This window comes from Gopherus flavomarginatus, chromosome 2 (assembly GCF_025201925.1).
Source record: "Gopherus flavomarginatus isolate rGopFla2 chromosome 2, rGopFla2.mat.asm, whole genome shotgun sequence".
NCBI lineage: Eukaryota > Metazoa > Chordata > Testudines > Testudinidae > Gopherus > Gopherus flavomarginatus.
The window spans coordinates 242,964,124-242,983,870 of record NC_066618.1 but is presented as its reverse complement, the minus strand read 5'-3'; the positions used below and the strand labels follow the sequence as shown (position 1 = coordinate 242,983,870).

Here is a 19,747-nt window from a genome sequence, read left to right as displayed (position 1 = left end):
GATGTAAGTTTCATAGTGGATTTTTTTAAAATTAATTACTTTGAAAGAAATAGGATTGTTTGTACAAAATAGTACATTTTTCCAACTTTTAATGTAGCAAAAGGAACAAAATAGTCTTACGTTACCAAATAGCAGTGTAAGAGATAGACTATAAATATAAGTGGCATTTGGAATTTTCAATAGATACACTGTGCCTATTTATAAAACTGATTTAATCAGAAACATTTTCCACATGATCTCATCAGCATAGTATCTGAACATAAATATTGTTGTTTCACTTTAAAATGTCACCTTTCATGGTGACCTTTGAATCTCATGTGCCATCTGCTAATAAACATGTCTTAAAGATGTGCAACCCTGGACCTTACCGCTCTTGTTAATGTATTAATCTTTCAGACAAGTCAAGCATCTGGGAGAGAAAGCAGACAATAAACAGACTAACTCAGGCACCATTGCTCAGGACTGCAAGGATTCAAAGGCTGTCGTCTAGGAACTTCCCAGCACCCACGGCCGCCACTGCATCCTTATAAACCTGTCAACACGCAATAGGGTGTATGTGTACGAGGAAATGAATGACTAATACCATTATTTGAGTCTTATGTGAAGACAACGCTATTCTAACACAAGAGATAGTATACATGGTACTGTTTATTCAACTGGGGGGAAATAAAATTTGAGCATTTTCCTCAGAGCTTGAGATCAGATCATAACTCAATTGCACAGAGGCAGCAGAAATCTGATCATGTTACTGGAACTTAAAATAACAATTAACAAAGTGTTATGAAAAAAAGGTAAAGTTTAAAACTGATTAATATGAGTCAGCATTGATTCAGTTACACAGTTTTTTCATAGTGTAGTTTAAGTTCAGCTTTACTCTTTTTTAAAATAAATGCTTGAATATTTTAAAATTAACCAATGACAGTGCTGTGAGAATTGTAGTTGTTGTCTTCATATATAGTCATACAGCTTATCTTTTTATGCAGCCATTATGCATTCTTCATTCTATATCAATATGTATGACTTTAAGATGCACTACTTAGAGTTGTATGCAAACAGATGTTTAAATCATGAAAAGGTTTTGCTTAAACATGAACTGATGTTAGTGAGTAATGATCAGTTGCAATATACTCCAGGAAAAGCAGTTACCGTATTTGATTTCCCTCCCCGTTATCAATTGGAGAGGCGTCTTGCCTCCAAGGAACATTTCCCCCTTAATTCTGCTCTCTGTTGTGTGAAGCACATCTACACCCCATTCTGTGTGTTGTATCAACCCACTGTTTGCATCAACTGAGTGTTTTTAATAACTGCATTCTGATCAGGAACAGCAGATAGGATTGAAATGTTATCTAGAAAAGGGAAGAAAAGAGTTGAAACAGATGTAAAGATTTTCCTTATAGAAGGAATGGTATTAGAGATGAAACTGCCAGCTGCACTCGGCACCAGAATGTTCAGATATGTGGGCAAATGCAGTAAAACCACATCAGTTCGTGTGTACAATGGTGGTGTCATCTCTTCTTTATTCTCTAAAAATATTCACCTAGCAGAACTACTTGAAAAGTCACAAAAACTTACATTGAACAACTAGTACCTATGACAAGAACTGGATTAGACCGTATCTTCTACCACAGGGCTGCCTCCTCTGAAACTATGGTTCTACTTATATGTAACAAGCTCCTTTTAGACTCAAGTATATAATTTTTTTAAGAGCTTTCCATTTTTAAATCTTATGCAACAAAAACATGACACAGCTGTTGACTGCACAACAATAGAATTAAATTACATAAGATTTCACAAGCACATAACCCACAAATCACAACCTGTCTGACTCACCTGACCAGAAGACACACAAATAGCAATGTACGGAAACAGTGCAAATTGCATATGTAACTGGGCCTCATCTGTGAAAGTCCTTTGATGCTCTATGCTCTGCAAGGTAACAAGTATCATAATACACACAAAGCTAGTTGCTGCTGAAAAATTATATCCACAAAGTAGTGGCTTTACATCTGATCATCTGCAGAATGCTCAGTCCTGCTCTCATGAAGGTACTAAGGACCTTCATGCTCAGAGTTCTCAACTTCTGGGGGCTCTGCCTTCCCACATCCCCCTAGTTCCAGGTACGGACAGTGCCTGTCTGGCTCCCAGAGCTGGGGATGCTGGTGGGGAGGCTGAGTACCCAGTAGGGCCGGCTGTACAGTTTTCGCTGCCCCAAGCAGCGGCCCAATTGTCGCCACGGGCGACGAGGGCAGTCCATGTACCCTTAGGGCAGCAGCCTCATTTCTGCGGCGGCGGCAATTTGGCAGCAGCTTCTATGTTTAGCTGAAGCCGTCCAGGACAGCTAAACATAGAAGCTGCTGCCGAATTGCCCTTCAGTGTGCTGCTTGGGGGCAAAACAACACAGACTGCCACCCCTTGCAGATTGCCGCCCCAAGCACCAGCTTGGAATGCTGGTGCCTGGAGCCGGCCCTGGTGCTCAGGCTCTCTGGTATCTGGGCCATCTTTTGTCATTTTCACACAGAACCTTCTCTGAGGTCAGTCAACAAACCAAAAGTTTCACATTTGACATTTCATCCTGCTTAGGGTAAAAAAAAAATGTCCCCCTCAAAACAATGTTTTCTCAGAAATGGATTCCCTTTTTTCAGCCACTTCTAATGCTGAGCACCTTAGCTGGTGTGAAAGTGTGTAACTTCCAGGAGGCATTTGGCAGGATCAGGATCTTAAAATGATAGAGAAATATTGAACTGTGACCAATGTCTTGCTCAAGGAGTGCATTGTCTCCATTGGCTATGGAAGTGGGCGGTGGTTCTGCACCCTTCAGCCTAGCAGCCTGCTAACCTAGGACACACTTAGACCAGTGGGTCTCAACCAGGGGTACATGTACCCCTGAGGGGTACACAGAGGTCTTCCAGGGGGTACATCAACTCATCTAGATATTTACCTAGTTTGACAACAGGCTACATAAAAAGCACTAGTGAAGTCAGTACAAACTAAAATTTCATACAATGACTTGTTTATACTGTTCTATATACTATACACTGAAATGTAAGTATAATATTTATATTCCAGTTGATTTATTTTATAATTATATGGTAAAATGAGAAAGTCAGAAATTTTTCAGTAATAGTGTGCTGTGACACTTCTGTATTTTTATTGTTATGTCTGATTTTGTAAGCAAGTAGTTTTTAACTAAGGTGAAACTTGGGGGTACGTAAGGCAAATCAGACTCCTGAAAGGGGTACAGTAGTGGAAAGGTTGAGTGCCATTGGCTTAGATTACTGTTGACAGTGTTTCCAAATATGCTGTACATATTACAGGCCGTATTAACCCCTACCTTTAGAAACCCACAAGAGGGAGAGAAAAACCTATTTTAAAAACACTTTGCATGGTGAACTGCATGTATTTAGGGCAATATTCCTCCTGCTGAGACTGGGGAGGGACTTGCAGCAGCCATTTGGAGGGGTGGAGTGGCACAGCCTTGGATTGTGCAGGTGTTCAGAGGTCTCCAGGGAAATCAACAGATCTGGGCACATCCAAGAGCAGAGCTAGCACCACCACACTGAGTCCCACCCGACCCCTTGACAGCAGTGCTCACTCATTTCCATGGGTTGGCTTCCTGAAGGGGAGAAGCTGATGTTGCTCAGAGTAACGTCATCTCCTGATGAGAAATGTGCCAGAATAGGAGATCTGTCCCAGGTGATAATATTGCCTACATCAGTCACTTCCCAACTCTGCCATCTCTAGTCCAACATAGTCTCCAAAAGATTTCTCCATGTATTTTGTGCTGTTTGCTTGGAGGCTCAGGTGGCTGAAGGAACCAATGCCAGAATGGCTTTGGCCCTCTATCTCTACCAACTTTGGAAACTGTCAGGCTGAATTTTTGCTTTTTTTCATGCTCTCCATGTTATACAGCAGCATGAATAGCACAAGTTTAAATTAGAGCAGTAGATTCAAAGGTAAGTCATTCATATGCAAGCAAAAGCATTGACTTTTGTGGCATTGCCTGGGTGTAATCAAGGAGATTGCTTGGGCATAATGCACTTCTTCTTCAACGCTTAGCCAGACAGTCGGCTGTAGCAATCATTTGCCATTTGGTCCGTTCCTGCGCAACTGTGAAGGCTTGTCCGCCTGAGAGTCCAACTACTCTTCACTTTTATATAATACATGTTCATAATACAACTGTTAATGGCAGATAGCCCCTCCAGTAAAACTCAGTAACAAACCAAAATCTTGCCCCTGGAGTTACACTCAGAAACAAACACAACTACACAGTCAACATCTGACGCATCGGTGTCCTCCAAGCTTATGTTGCCCTCTTCTCTGTGTTGAATTTCAGGTGTCTCTCCGAAACTGTTTATGTGGGGTATCCAGCCTTTGCCCCAGACAAAAAGGAGCTGATAATTTCATTTCTCTGGCAGACGCCAGAAAATGCCTTCCGCTTCACAAATAAAACCCCTGAGCAGTCCAGCTGGAACATTCCGGTTGATTCTCATGAGAGTCACAATGTAAGTGCCAGTTCCTGGGCACTGTGTCCTTTGGAAAGTTTACTGCACTAACTTACAATGCAACCTTCCAAGTTCAATGTAATTTTAGTATTTGTGAAACCTGTATTAACAAGAGGCCTGCTTCTTCCCAGCTTCATGCCATGTGTGATCATTTATACCTGTACAAAGAGAATGTAAAATGCCACCTGGCTCAGTGGCTGGTGTTTTGTGTTTATTTTGTGCAGGTGTAAGTGACCACGCAAAGTGGAAGGCAGTTAGAGAAACAGAACCAATGTTTCCTTAGGCTCAACATTAAACATTAAAGGATTTTTGAAGATTAATTAAAGCTGATGCTGTGTTTCTTGAAAGAGCACAAGGTTGACTATTAACGACTCAGTTCCAGACTACATACGCTCAGAAACTATCCAAGCAAAAATTGCATCTTCCTAGGCCTGCTCCCAGTGTCTAGTCAGCATCATGACTTTATTTTTCTGACCAAAAAAAGTAAGATTTCTACTATTTTTAACTGTGATTAGACCTGTGGAGCCAGGACAGTGCTGGGCGAGTGAGATGGATTTGTGTCGGGATCATGAATTGGTAACAGAATTTGTAACTATTTTACAACTGCCGAATTGTCCGTTCCTGGTGATGTCCAAGCCAGGAAGAACACAAACTGATGTTCACATCTCAGTTGGTGTTCACAGCTGGCTGTTAACAGTTAATCCCTCCCAGCCTGAAGACCTGGAGTCTCTTTGATGAGGCGTCTATGGGGCGGGAGGCTCTGGGAATGGATTTCCCTGACCATAGATCAGGAGTAGGGAGGTTGTGGTCCCTCCTACTCACAGGATTGGAGAGCAGCATGGGGGCCTTGACATTAAGACATTACACATGAATCTCATAATACCAATTTACAGGACCACTTTTGAGGCATGCTAAGGCTGGTGACACAATGCAGGTGTTCCAGTCTGTGTAGCACTGCTGTTACCTGTGTAGCACTGCTACATGCAACATGTTTATCAACAGCGCAGCCGTCGTTCACTAGTCCAGTATAGCTGTGCACTTTGGACAGAGTTTGACCCTTGCTATATAATTTGCCAAAGATCCTGAGACCAGTTCATCCCCACTGGGAGTTATCCCAGTCGTGAATGTGTCCCTAGTCTTTAAATGTGACCATACCTCTTAGTGCACAGCTATTCCTACTGGATCCCCAGACAGCAGCACCAAATACTATTCGGAACTGCTTCTCTGCAGTGATCACAAAGAGGTTTTTCCTCCAACAGCCCTGATTATTCCCTCTACAAAACTGGCAAATAAAAAATATTTCATTGTGTTTAACGGTTTTAAAAAATGCACGATGAACATCTGAAATGCTCTGACATGTTCCAGATACGTCTACTGCGCCTGAAACACTTAGGCTAAGTGGCACCACAGCAAATAATCATTTGCAGTTAGTGTTTTAGATCGTACGTTCTGTGAGGCTGAGTCTGTTTCAACTTTTGTTTGCAAAGTGCCTAGAACACTGCAGGTGCTAGTGCAAGCGAAATAACCACCACCACTTGGCCTGCACTCAGTATTTTTCACCCAGGAAGCATTTCACAAAGGGGAGCAAGCAGTCTTCTTTTGCTATTCTACAGTTGGGGAACTTGTAGTACATTGTGAGACAAGTGATTTGACCACGCCACAAAGTGACAGCGCTTGCCATAGACCACTTCTCCCATGCTACCTCCTTTAGCAGAGACACTATCATTAAGGTCATGTCAATTTTCCCATTATAAGGGTTATGCAGTTATGGGCCTATAAGACCTTTTAGTAATTGGGAATTGTACACAGGTAAAAATGTGCCCTAATTTTATTTTCAAGCTATGTTAAGCACCTTCTGTGGGCAGTGAACCACAATATCTCTCTCACACACAAGAAGTCTTTTCACAGAGAAGTTTAAGTGTCTAATGAAGTTCAAAACAAGAGCATTCACATGGTCAATTTTAGACCACTTATTGCCTCCAATTGCACATACATCCTAACAGCCAACAATCAGCAAATTCTGAAGGAGGTTTTTATGTTCACAAATGCACACTGATCACTAGGCTCCCAAACACACAGAGGCATTACCTGCACTAGTGCAGAACACAGCAGTATGATGCTTGTGGGGATGAGGTAGGTGAAGAAGATTTCTGCCAAAAGACCCTTAATGGACTGAATCCTGGAAAATGTTCTGAGCTTCCTACTTTCTCTAGATCATCTCATTCTTCTGAAGCATGAGGAAATGGGGCTGAGCCACAGGGGACTGATAGTGTCAACAGGGGAAATGTTTACATTTGTGAGTCTGTGGTTCCAGCATTCTGGAATCCCTTTGACCTGAGGGTGACCATGAAATTAGGGCCTCTTTAAAGAAAGTGTAAAAACCCTGGATAGCTCCACCCACCCTTGAACTCACCAGTCAGATTGAGTTGCTGCTGGGTGTTATTCATGTTTCTGCTCCAACTTCCAAATGAAAGACTCACATTCACTGCAACAAGAGTTGGATCAAGTCCTTAATCAGTATTTTTTGTCTTGTAAAAAAGCTGCCATTGTTTCTGATCCTAAATGCTAGGCAAATGTGTATTGTTGGTAATATTTATGCACCTTTCTCCACAAACATGCAGAGTCCTTGCCTCTTTCTGCTTTCATTTGTATTGTGTAAGCAGCTTTTCATGTCTCATTTCCCCTCTACATTCAAACAAAAACATCCTTTGTAATTAAGAGGAAAATCAGTAGCTTGCTTAACATATTCTGTAGTTTGTAGTTCTCTAGGGGCAGCATTTCATTATAAGTGGGAAAGGATTGTTGTTCTTCATCAGATCTCTTATTAAAACATAGCTAGTTATCTCCGTGGAACTGCACCTATAGTATTAGTGATCAGTTTGTATGTCTGGCAAGACTTGCACAGGAGATCTCCCTGGGAACTAGAAGAAGAGAAGGATGTTGTGTCCAGCTAACCTCCTACTCTGCCCCCACTAAAAACAAAGAACCCTAAACTAATGGAAGAAAGGTGTCAGTTGGAGGGGGGAAAATGACTCCATCTCTATACGTCTTCCCTTCATATCATCTACTCATGGCCCATACTTGCATGGGTTCCTTCCCCTTCCTGCTTTGCAATGATTTGGGCCTGAAGCGTGCAGTTAGTGGATCAGACATGCACAATGGTTCTGTGAGATGACTTCTATTAAAACACATGCCCCATACTGTTTTAATTTTAAAGCACACTTCTTGATGTTTGCTTTATGCAGTTAGTCACGGGTGGGTGTATGCTTTTGTACTGGATGTTTTAATTTGGTAACAGTTTAGTACAAAGGAAATTTCAGGCACAACAATGAAAACATGTTTCTAATGTGTTCCCAATTAACTAGCCCCCAGTAATTGATGTGTCGGAAACAGAAAGTAAAGCAGTTACAAAGAGTGATTTCCAACCTCAAGCCTCCACTCTCCACCCAGTGACACTCACCGGGCCACAATCAACTGTGGCACAACCAGGCACAATTCCAGTGGAGTTACAGCCATTTATTCCAGGGCCAACTTTGGTGCTTTGAATTCAGCAGGGTTGCACTGGAATAAATTAGGGAAAAATTTATCTGGAGAATGCAATTCATGCCCTTCCCTCCAATGTGTTGAAGATAAACTTGTGCACTGAAAACAGAGGGCCTAAGCCTGTCTGCTTAGTTTTTGCCTATTGTTTAGGTTCACCGTAATATTTTTGTCATGGTGTCACCTGTTGAAATTGCTTACATGCAGCAATAATAATAAATCAATATTAAAACATAATTGGGCCTGATTCTCAGTTCTACTGGGACCCCATTACACCACTCAGCAGTGGTATATGAGGCTCAGGCTTGAGCATTTCGACCAGGTGGCCATGCAGGTGCATTGCTCACCCACGCCTCAGGTACAGCATCTATGGCAGGGCCATCGTTAGAACCTGGGCACAAAGATTCACTGTGGGCTGCAATTGGCAAACAAGACTGTAGGCTTGGGCCCTTTTTATTATTATTTTAACAACTTGGCTTTAATGAGAGCTGCACAGACAGCCCCAAAACAAAAACATGACTAAAGGCCAAATAAGATCCAAATGCCGCATCTTTAAGTAGCAAAGAAATTGTCTGTAGCCCAGGCCTAAAATCTGCTAAAAAAATTTCAAATGCGAATGGGTGAAATACTGACTCCACAGAACGCAATGGGATTTTTTCCATTGACCTCAGTGGGGCCAGGATTTCACCCAAAGCGGTTATTGCACAAACTAGAAAGGCGCCTCAGACTGAATAAGGTAAAAACTATTTGGCCTGAAGCTTTCTGATCTTATTTCATCAGGTAAGAGCATGTGTCTGATGCAATAATCTTCTTATAACAGAAAATTTACCAGCCTCAGGATGCAGCACAACAAACTGGTTAAAAAGTCAAAGGCTTGGATAGAGTCACATCCTGGAGAAGTAGTTGTAACGACCTTCTCAAACACAGATGAAAAATTGTACTTTTGAACTCAGGCCACATGGAAATCCAGGAGAAATCCAGAATTAGGCCTGACTTCCAAATCTCCTGGACACCAGCAGCAGGCAGCACTATGCTGGCTCTTCCCCCAAACTAGCACCATCATTTCTGTCTTCTCTGGATTGATCTTATTTGAGCCAAGGACGCTTGCAGATTATATTTCCTTACAATAAGTGGTGTAGTTGCAGTGCCATCATTGCCATATATTATCAATGCCTCCTTTTGGAAGAGAAGGGTGCTAGCCATCTTTAGACATGCAGAGGTCCATCTACTGCCACTGCAGTACTCTCCTTTATAGGCAAGGAGAAACAGAAAGTCATAGTTTTTAATTTCAGGTGCACCTGCACCCCAGTGACTTCTTGGGAAGGTTCCAGATCTGTTCAGTGTTTCTTTGCCATTAACATGGTGCTTGTCAAGGTCAGGACTTACCTCCTGGCAGCTTTAGAGCAGGATATGTCTTGGCACCTATTCTTTCAATAACTAAGGGACACTAACTGGTCTTCAGCATTTCAAGAAGCATTCTTAGAAGATAGAAATCATTCATTGCTGGACAGTGATTTATTGTAACCAATGGATTTCATATGCGTCATCTTTCCATGACCAATTTGTCATGTTGTTCAAGGTATGAGAGATTTCTTGGCAAAGTACTCTCAAGCGTGTCATCAGTAGACTGAAAATTCATAGCGGTCGCTCTTTTTTTGCCCCATGGACCTGCAAGTTTGGTCTCCATCCTGTAGAAATGCTTGGAAAATATAGCCAGCTGGGTGTGAGAGACATACCTCATCCTCCACTCTAGGAAAACAGAATCCTTGCTGCTGGGTAGATAGCAGCACTTATCTTCATAACTCCAGTTTGAATTCATCCTTCTTGAACATGGGACACCAGAACTGCACACAGTATTCCAGATGGGGTCTCACCAACGCCATATACAACGGTACTAACACCTCCTTATCCTTGCAGGAAATACCCCGCCTGATGCATCCCAAAATCGCATTTGCTTTTTTAACAGCCGTATCACATTGGCGACTCATAGTCATCCTGCTATCAACCAGTACCCCAAGGTCCTTCTCTTCCTCCGTCGCTTCCAACTGATGCGCCCCCAACGTATATCCAAAATTCTTATTATTAATTCCTAAATGAATGACCTTGCACTTTTCACTATTGTATTTCATCCTATTTCTATTACTCCAGTTTACAAGGTGGTTCAGATCTTCTTGAATAGTATCCCTGTCCTTCTCCGTGTTAGCAATACCCCCCAGCTTCGTGTCATCCGCGAACTTTATTAGCACATTCCCGCTCTTTGTGCCAAGGTCAGTAATAAAAAGGTTAAATAAGATCGGTCCCAAAACCGATCCTTGAGGGACTCCACTGGTGACCTCCTTCCAGTCCGACAGTTCACCTTTCAATACGACCCTCTGGAGTCTCCCCTTTAACCAGTTCCTTATCCACCTTACAACTTTCATATTCACTCCCAGCTTTTCCAATTTAACTAACAGCTCCCCGTGCGGAACCGTGTCGAACGCCTTACTGAAATCTAGGTAAATTATATCTACCGCATTTCCTTTATCTAAGTAATCCGTCACCTTCTCAAAGAAGGAGATCAGATTGGTTTGGCACGATCTACCTTTAGTAAATCCGTGTTGCAATTCGTCCCAATTACCATTGACCTCTATGTCCTTAACTACTTTCTCCCTTAAAATTTTTTCCAAGACCTTACATACTACAGACGTCAAGCTAACAGGCCTATAATTACCCGGATCACTCTTTTTCCCTTTCTTAAAAATAGGAACTACATTAGCAATCCTCCAGTCATACGGCACAACACCCGAGATTATCGATTGCTTAAAAATTCTCGCTAACGGGCTCGCAATTTCACGCGCCAGTTCCTTTAATATCCTCGGGTGGAGATTGTCCGGGCCCTCCGACTTCGACCCATCGAGCTGTTCAAGTACGGCCTCTACCTCAGTTGCAGTAATATCCACTTCCATATCCACATTCCCGTTTATCATCCCTCCATCATCGCAAGGTTCCTCACTAGTCTTATTAAAAACCGAGGCAAAGTACTTGTTTAGATGTTGGGCCATGCCTAGGTTATCCTTAACCTCCATTCCATCCTCAGTGTATAGCGGCCCCACTTCTTCTTTCTTTGTTTTCTTCTTATTTATGTGGCTGTAGAACCTTTTACTATTGGTTTTGATTCCCTTTGCAAGTTCCAGTTCAATGCGGCTTTTAGCCTTCCTCACTTTATCCCTACATGTTCTGACCTCAGCAAGGTAGCTTTCTTTACTGATCCTGCCTTCCTTCCACTCCCTGTAAGCTTTCTGCTTTTGTCTAATCCCCTCTCTGAGTTGAGATGCCTCCTAGATTGCTTGAAACAACTTTTATTAGAACTAGAATAGAACTGATTGCAATTAAGACAGGTAATGGGTTTTCAGTAAGTCTTGGAGACAGCATTTAAAACCATAGCTATTAGAGATGGAAAGATGCATTAGGTCTTTTACTGTACTCTCTTTGCTCTGCCCAAGATTCCTGTCTCACTACTATTTGTACTTTCATCTTTGTGCCTACTTCCAAGCTGCTTCATGCCTAGAACTCCTGGTCATTCAGACTTGTCTAAGAATTCACTTATTGTTTTGAGCATCCATGATCACATCTCACACCTTGTGTGCTCTACAGCAGCAGCCTAGGAACTGACCGTTTGAGTTGGCCCTGTTGATTTTTAAAATCTTGAACAGTGTAGGTCCAGGCTGTACTTGATATCTCCTTATTATGCCTCATCCTGACAGATCGCTGGGATCCCAGGCACCAATCTTTTAGGGATCGTGCTGTCACATTTTAGGTCAGATGGGATTATGTCCTCACCTAACAGCTACCTCAGTTCATCATTCCCACATATTAAAAAAAAAAGAAGCCATTCACCCTGCCACAAACTTTTCCCATTCACCCTTTTCCCATCCAAAAATGTATCTTTTGAATCACTGTTAGTCCCAGGCTTATTCATACACACTTACACTTATTTGGCCCCATTTAGTCATTTATTTTGACAGGACAATTTGGATGGGTTCTGTTGATTTGGCTGTTAGGAACGTGCGCTTTTAGGTCGAGGGTTTCTTGCAGTTGAGATTTAAGTTTCCGTTTCCTTTCATAGCTCCCACAGTTCATCAGAAGCGGGAATGCTTTAGAAAAAAAATTAGCATCACTATTTCATTATCTCATGGCCTGCACCGAGGAATAATGGCTGCAAAACACAAAACAATTCATTGCTGAAAGCCAAACAAATGCTAATACCAAGAACTGTCAATAACTTGGTGCCACCTGGTTCTCCCATGTTGTGCAATTAAAGGGTAGCCTGGGTGACCAGAGCTTTAATTCAGTGATACTATTAGATGAAATTAATCAGTATTTGGGTTAACTTAAAATATGCTTTCTGTGCATTCCTTAGCCTCTCTTTTGGTGCAATAAAAAGCTTTTTTCAAGAGTAGGGTAAAAGTTGCTCCCAAAGGCTATTAACCTAGACTGTGTGTTTAGGAGGATTTCTCTGACTTCCATAATTCTGTGATATCCCTTTTAGCAGCCAAGCGAGTCAATCCCATAAATTCCTGTGGGTGGTTATTGGATGTGAGCTCTGGTATAAATTATTTATACAGCACCATGATGCTTTATAGACAAAAGACGATACCCCCAAAGGGCTTGCAACCAAATGGTCCCAGGCCTACAAACACGTCTTACCCAGTATAGAACCTAATATGCGCAATAGTCCCATTGAAGCCAATGGGGCTACTGACAGCCATAAGTATTCTGCCGGGTAGGGAGTGTTTGTGGGACTAGACTGTGATTTAAAGCATGATGTGATCAGGGAAAGAAACATTTGATAGTAGGGGTGGGAGGACAAGGGTTAGCGCAATAAGATTGTGGCAGCTGCTTTGGTTATAATGAAGGTATCTAGAGGAGTTTGTGTATTTTTAGCATTTTATGTTATTTATGGTACTGTTACTAAGAGAGGAAAGTGAAACTTTACGGGCCACATGGAGGAAGTGCAGTTGAAGGAGAGACTCGAAAGAAAGAGGGCAAGGCAGGGCTGACTAGGTTGGGAAGGGGACTCCAGGCATAAGGAAGGATGTACAAAGCGGGGCTGGCTAGTTGTGGGCATCTCTGTCCCCTGCTGCAGGACATAGGCACCGGGTTCTTCAGGGTTTTATTGACAGTGTTTTAAACAATCTCCCTGTACCTTTCCTTGCTTTTGGCAGGCCCAGAGCAAACACATGTGTGACATTTAGCTGATAGGATCCTTAGTAAAGGGAAGGTTGCCAGTGGACTCTTGTACATATTGGTTTGTAGCAGAAATTGTTGCACAACTGCCAGTTTCACTCTTGCAAAACAGAGAGATTTCCCCCTCTCCCTCCCCCACACCAGCTGAAAGTGTGGAATACAACAGAGCCTTTAAATACAGAAAAACCAATCAGCTGAGGCTAGTAGTATGAAAGCTATCAAGCATGACAGACAATGGGCTCTCTGCCCAAAAAAACAGACAGTCAAAGCCATGGCACATACGGTTTGAAAAGGCAGTCTACATGTTACAACAATATAATACTCTGTGCTTTCATGGCAGGATCTCAAAGCATTTTGAGAAACTAAACCTCAAAACACTCCCCTGCTCACCTGTGAGGGAGGGAACCCATCCTACAGATGAGTAAACCAAGGCACAAATTGGATACAGGATTTATCCAATGTCTCACAATATGTCAATGACAGCAGTCCCAGGACTCAAACCCAATAGTCCCGATCCCTTCTCTAATAATCAGAGCCCATTTCACTGGAAATTTATCATTTATTCAACCAAGGATTTTGTGGAAAAGTACAACAGTGTGGTACCAGTGACAGAACGCGAATGCCTAGCAAACCAGATCATTGTCTGTCCTGTCTGAAGAGCAGCATCTGCATGCAGCAAGGTCCAGGGAAAAAGAACTAGAAGGTTGAAGGAAATCCCACCTAGGTTGGCCAATTTAGGCAACTGGCAAAAGAAGTAGGCCAGCATCAGGTGAGCTTAGCAGATGCCCCTGAGATCAGAGACATCGTGCCCCAAGGTTCTGTAAGATACCAGATACCTAAACTCATTGCCGCAGCTCAGCCTTGCTGCACAGCTGTCCCCTCAGTGGGCTGGTTGGTGACCCTGACCAGCTTCCCAGTTCATAATGACCTTGAGACACCAGCTTGCCAGGTTGTAGAAAAGGGTGAAGTGCAGCCCTTCTGCCAGGTGGAGTTGGTCACAACATGGGCCAGATTCAATATCCAAGGGCCCCTCTGAACAATACAACACAGAACCAGCTTGAGTCCCCACACAGTAATCTAAGAAAATGACATACCAGCTGTGGGTGCCTCTAAGAGGCAATACTTCCCCACTCACAAGCACTGAGTCTGTGTATAGCAGAGAGAAACTTAATAAAAAAGGGAAAGGAACCTGACGTTAATTTGGGAAAACACCATAACCATGATTTGAACACATCTAACTCCAGCCCCAGAGTACATTGGTCAGTGTCCTTTGCCTTCGTTTCTCACTTTGCAGTGTGACAGTCCAGCAAACATACATCCCTTTAGCATGCTACTCCCCTCTCCTTCCACCACACTCTACTCAGAGTCGCTCTGTTTGGTCAGCGAAGACCTAGAGCTCAGCAGTGCGTTCATATGAATTCACTTCCCATTGGCTCGGGGGGAAGAAACATCGAGCAATGCCTCAGCTGCCGCTGCCACTACAACTGACTCACAATTGCCACCATTTGTTCTGCATCGCTGCCTGCTGCCACTGCTGCACCATCATTCACTCTGCTGCTGTCGGCCATCGTGCCACCGTGCTGGTATCTGCTCCGTCGCCATGGCCCTGCACTATCTCCTTCTGCTACCACCAGCCTCTCCACTGTGACCTCTTCAAGTTGGCCTCTTGAGATTCCACCCAGCTTTCAGTGAGTTCAGCAGCCAGAGGGGGAACCTCATTGCTAGTGAAAGCTGGATAGTCTCTTCCACAGATATGTTGTTCCACAGCAGGTCTAAGGCTGAGCTCTGTTGTATCAGCCAGGCAAGGTACTAACAAACTTCAACAGGACTTTATTTTTACAGTGGAAACCTCTTTACCAAGCTGCTGGTGCACCCTCTAACTCCTCCTCGCTCCTTCCTGTTGCCTGTCCTTTCAGACTCCCAACAGCCAGTGCTCTCAGTTCTAATAATTAAAAGCAGCATCTAAATGCCACATTCCCTCCTCTCTTAAGAAAACCTTCCCAATTAAAATAAACATTGTTGTTCTAACCACATAAACAAATATGACACAAGACACTACACTGTTGGGAGAAATATTACACTGAAAACACTGTAGATACTACATAACAGTCTCTAGTCCAGGCAAGTAGTCGTTTGGGTCTAACAGGCCATTTCTCAAGCCCCGCTTCCAGTGCAATGTCTTGTTGTGTTGGTTCTACAGTGAAGTCATCCAGTGCAGACTGAGTGCTGGCATAATCTCCTCTTGGTGCTTAGGCAGGTGCAAGATAAGAACCATTCCATACCCGCCTATCAGAAAGTCGATAGGTGTAAGGTCCCTTCTTCTCTATGATTTTAAGAGGAGCTGTGAATTTATGGTCCCCTTTGTGTAAGATTCCAGGTTTTTGTATTCTAACGAAGGAACCACACTCAAACTTTGGTTCCTTAGCACCCTGCCGCTTGTCTATGAAAGCCTTATACTTTGCTTGGGTCTGTTCAACTGTTTTTCTCACATCATCCTTGGTTGGGGCATCAGGTTGTACCTTTACCAATCCAGCAACGTTCAGTTTAGTATTCATCTGTTTCCCAGGCAGTAACTCTGCTGGTGATCTTTGTGATGTGGCATGTCGTGTAGCCCGATATGTTTGCAAGAAATCGGTACTGAAGGGTATCCACAATCACTCTTCCAGTTTAGCTGTTTGCAAACGCTCTTTCAAACTTCTGTTAAACTGTTCAATTTCCCCATTGGCTTGAGGGTAATATAAGGATGCCCTTCTGTGTAAAATGTTCCTCTCTGCTAGAAAAGTTTCAAACTCCAGGGAAGTAAATCGACTACCATTTTCTGAAACCAGTTCTTTGGGGTTACCTTCCCTGCTAAAAACTGAAAAGAGGAACTCAATTACTGTAGCAGAAGAGCTTTGAGCAGGGAATTGGACTAGATGACCTTCTGAGGTCCCTTCCAACCCTGATATTCGATGATTCTAAGAGATTTGTGATGTAAACGCTACCTCAGGCCATTTACTGAAATAGTCTATTAAAGTGATGGCATATCGACAGTCAATTGGAGCAGTATCAAAGGTCCTACAATGTCAATTGTCACTTTTTCTCATGCAGATTCAGGAAGAGGAACAGGCTGTAATGGAGGGGTGCACGTCACTGCTGTCTTATCATGCATTTTGCAAGTGACACAGGATTTTATGAGTGCTTCAGTTTGGGAGTCCATCCCTGGCTACCAATACAGATCCTGTAGTCGTCATTTGGTTCTGACAATTCCTTGATGAGTATCGTGTGCCAGATGTATGAGTTTTGACTGTAATTCTTCTGGCACAAGAAGCCAATGTGTACCTCGTAGCACACAGCCATCGAGCAAAGAAAGTTCATCCTGAACTCTAAAATAAGGCAGCAAAACTGGGTCAAGGTTTTTAGGGTTACTGGACCATCTCTTTGTCAGAAATGCCCATAGTTTTTGTTGAATTGGACACGCTGAACAAGCAGCTTGAAATTGTTCTCTTGTAACTGCAATAAGAGTGCTTGTAATAAGCACAACTACTACATCCTCATCCTCCGGTGGACCATCTGATGAAGGCAAAGGCAGGCGAGAAAGGCAATCAGCTACCACGTTTTTGTTTCCAGGCTTATATTCCAGTTCATAATTGAAAGAGAGTACTCTTGCAGACCATCTAGCAATACGATATCCTGCTGTTCAGTCCTTTTGTGGTGAGCAACATCGTCAAAGGGCTGTGGTCTGTGTGCAACTTGAACGTGCCACCCCACAGGTAAGTTTTCCATTTTTCAGTAGCCCAGACACAAGCAAGTGCTTTTTTGACTGTAGAATATTTTCTCTCAGCATTACTTAGTGTCCTTGAAGCAAATGCAACAGTCCTCTCTATGTTGTCCTCATGAAGTTGTGTGAGGACAGCTCCAAGTCCATAATCAGAAGCATCAGTAGTTACAATCGTGGGCAATGTGGGACTGAATAGTGCAAGTACTGGACTATGTACAATCAGGTTTTTCACAGTTTCAAAACTAGCTTGTTTATCTGGTGTCCACACTAAGGTTAAACTTCTCCCTAGTAATTCTCGTAACGGTTCAATGACAGAAGCATAATTGGGAATTAATTTTGCATACCAGGAGGTAAGACCAAGAAGGAACGTAAGATTTGCAAATCTGTTGGAGGAGGAGCATTTGAAATTGCCAGAATATAATCTGGATCAGGTTTTAGTCCAGCCTGTGAAATTGTATGCCCCAGAAAGGAGAGTTCAGTTTGTCTAAATTTGCATTTAGACCTATTGAGCTTGAGACCTGCTTTGCTGATGCAGTTTAGTACAGACTGCCGGTTATTGTCATGCTCCTCAGCAGTATTTCCAAACACAATAATATCATCCAAATAGCACTGAACTCCATGTTGATTTTTTAGAAGAAATGACATCATTTTTTGGAAGGCACTTGGGGCTGATGCGAGACCGTATGGAACATGTTTAAAATGAAATAGTCTCTCATGTGTAATAAATGCTGTGAGGTCTCTGCTGTCTTCATGCAACATAACCTGGTGGTATGCGCTCTGAAAATCAAGAGTAGGAAACATCTTTGCTCCACAGAGTTCCGCAAATACTTCTTCTATGTGAGGAAAAAGGATGGCTGTCAATCACAATCGCTTTATTTGGCTCCCTTAAGTCCACACAAAGGTGAATGTGTCCACCCTTCTGCATCACTACTATAGGTGAAACCCATTCCAAGGAGCTAATCTCTTCAATAATGACCTTTTGAACAAGTTTTCTAAGTCCCTCTGAAACAGCTTCCCTGACTGAAAATGGTAAGCACCATAATTTCTGTCGTACAAGGATCACATTATTCCGCATTTTAACTTTATGCAGAAACCCACAAGCACAGCCGAGTTTCTCCTCAACCTGGTGTTGGGTCTCAGCTGAAACTGGTGCGTGTACCGCAAGAGTGCTTTGCTGAGGAAGATCAATTTGTCAGTTAACTACCCTAAGATTTAAAGCAGCCAATAAATCTCTGCCAAGGATAGGAGTGCCTTTGTGAACAATGTAGAACTCTGCAGTTACACAGCAATCACCAAAAGTAACTATTGCTGGCAGGCAGCCATGTACTGGAATATGGTTTTTCAAATAGCACACCAGCTGAAGTTTGGGGTCAGTAAGAGGCACATCTTTAAAGTAATGCAAATAGATGAAATCAGGTAGTATAGGTACTGCTGAGCCAGTGTCCAACATTAGCTGAATAGAGTGTGATTTGCCTGCGGGTATGGCAGAAACATTTACAGTGCACTTTATCTGTTCTGGAATATGTGCAGTAGTGGTTTTGTCCACACTCAGCACAGTAACATCTGGTATTGCAACTGCATGCACCTGTTGATTGAACTGGCTACTGCAACATACTTTAGCAAAATGCCCAATCTTTTTGCAATGATTGCACTGAGCTACTTTTGCTGGACATCCTGTGTAGCTTGCAAGGTGTTGTGGGGATCCACAGCGAAAGCATGCTTTTACAGTATTTTGAATTTGCTGATTCAGTGGCTTTTCATTAGTTTTCCGCTTGCAATTGTTTGTCTGCAGCGATAGTGAACTTTTCTGCAAAGGAGTCACAGCCTGGACTGTGCTTCCTGTATCCCTGCTCATTATTTTGGCTTCAGCTGTAGCTGACTCAATCTGAGTAGCAATGGTTATTGCTTTTTCTAGTGTAAGTTGTGGTTCTAGAAGCAAGCGTTCTCTTACACAAAGCATTGTTGTTTTCTCAATGAGCTGGTCTCTAATCATCTCATCTGCCATATTCCCAAAGTCACAAGTTACAATCAGACTCCTCAGGGAAACAATATACTGCATTATAGTCTCCCCTTCTTTCTGCTCATGCTGGCAAAATCTGTAGCAATTAGCTACTACATTCACTTTTGGCACAAAAAAGTTCTTTAATGCAGTGAGTGCAGTCTCATATTTATCATCTGCAAGGGGAAAAGTGTAAAATATACTCTGCCCTTCTGCTCCAAGGCAGTGGATTAGCAGAGCACTCTTTCTTACTTCAGAAATCTCTGTAGCACTGATTGCAAGCAGATAAGTCTCAAACATATGGATCCAGACAGTAAAAGCAATTGGAGGCTTTGCAGAAAGAGTGCAGGTGGGTTCAGAGGCAGAAGATCCATCCTCATTGCCAAAATGTTGTATCAACCAGGCAAGGTACTAATAAACTTCAACAGGACTTTATTTTTACAGTGGAAACTTCTTTACCAAGCTGCTGCTGCTGCCGCACCCTCTGTAACTCTCACTCAGCCTCCTCAACTCCTCCCCGCTGTTTCCTGTCCTTTCAGACTCTCAACAGCCAGTGCTCCCAGTTCTAATAATCACAAGCAACATCTAAACACCACAAGCTCTTAGACCTATTATTGAGGATTTCAGCTCTAGTAGTCACTTAACCAAACAGAAGACTCTCAATTGAGCCTAATGAGCTCCTCCTTTAAACAGTGGAGAGGGACAGGTCAGATAGTGCCT

The 19,747-nt window shown here is 42.8% G+C and overlaps 1 protein-coding gene across 6 annotated transcripts in view; it reads left to right on the top strand.

The window, feature by feature from the left end:
* STAU2 (staufen double-stranded RNA binding protein 2) overlaps positions 1–3,097 on the top strand; it is a 217,662-nt gene extending 214,565 nt beyond the window's left edge. For 2 of the 6 annotated variants that reach the window (XM_050940895.1, XM_050940894.1), the window contains exon 13: positions 397–3,094. In XM_050940895.1, coding sequence (XP_050796852.1) covers positions 397–490 — 94 coding nt within the window. In that variant the 3' untranslated portion in view covers positions 491–3,094. Of the gene's footprint in view, positions 1–396 lie in introns of all 6 variants that reach the window. The other 4 variants (XM_050940889.1, XM_050940887.1, XM_050940896.1 and 1 more) reach the window with 3 other exon arrangements.
* Positions 3,098–19,747: the final 16,650 nt, after the last annotated feature.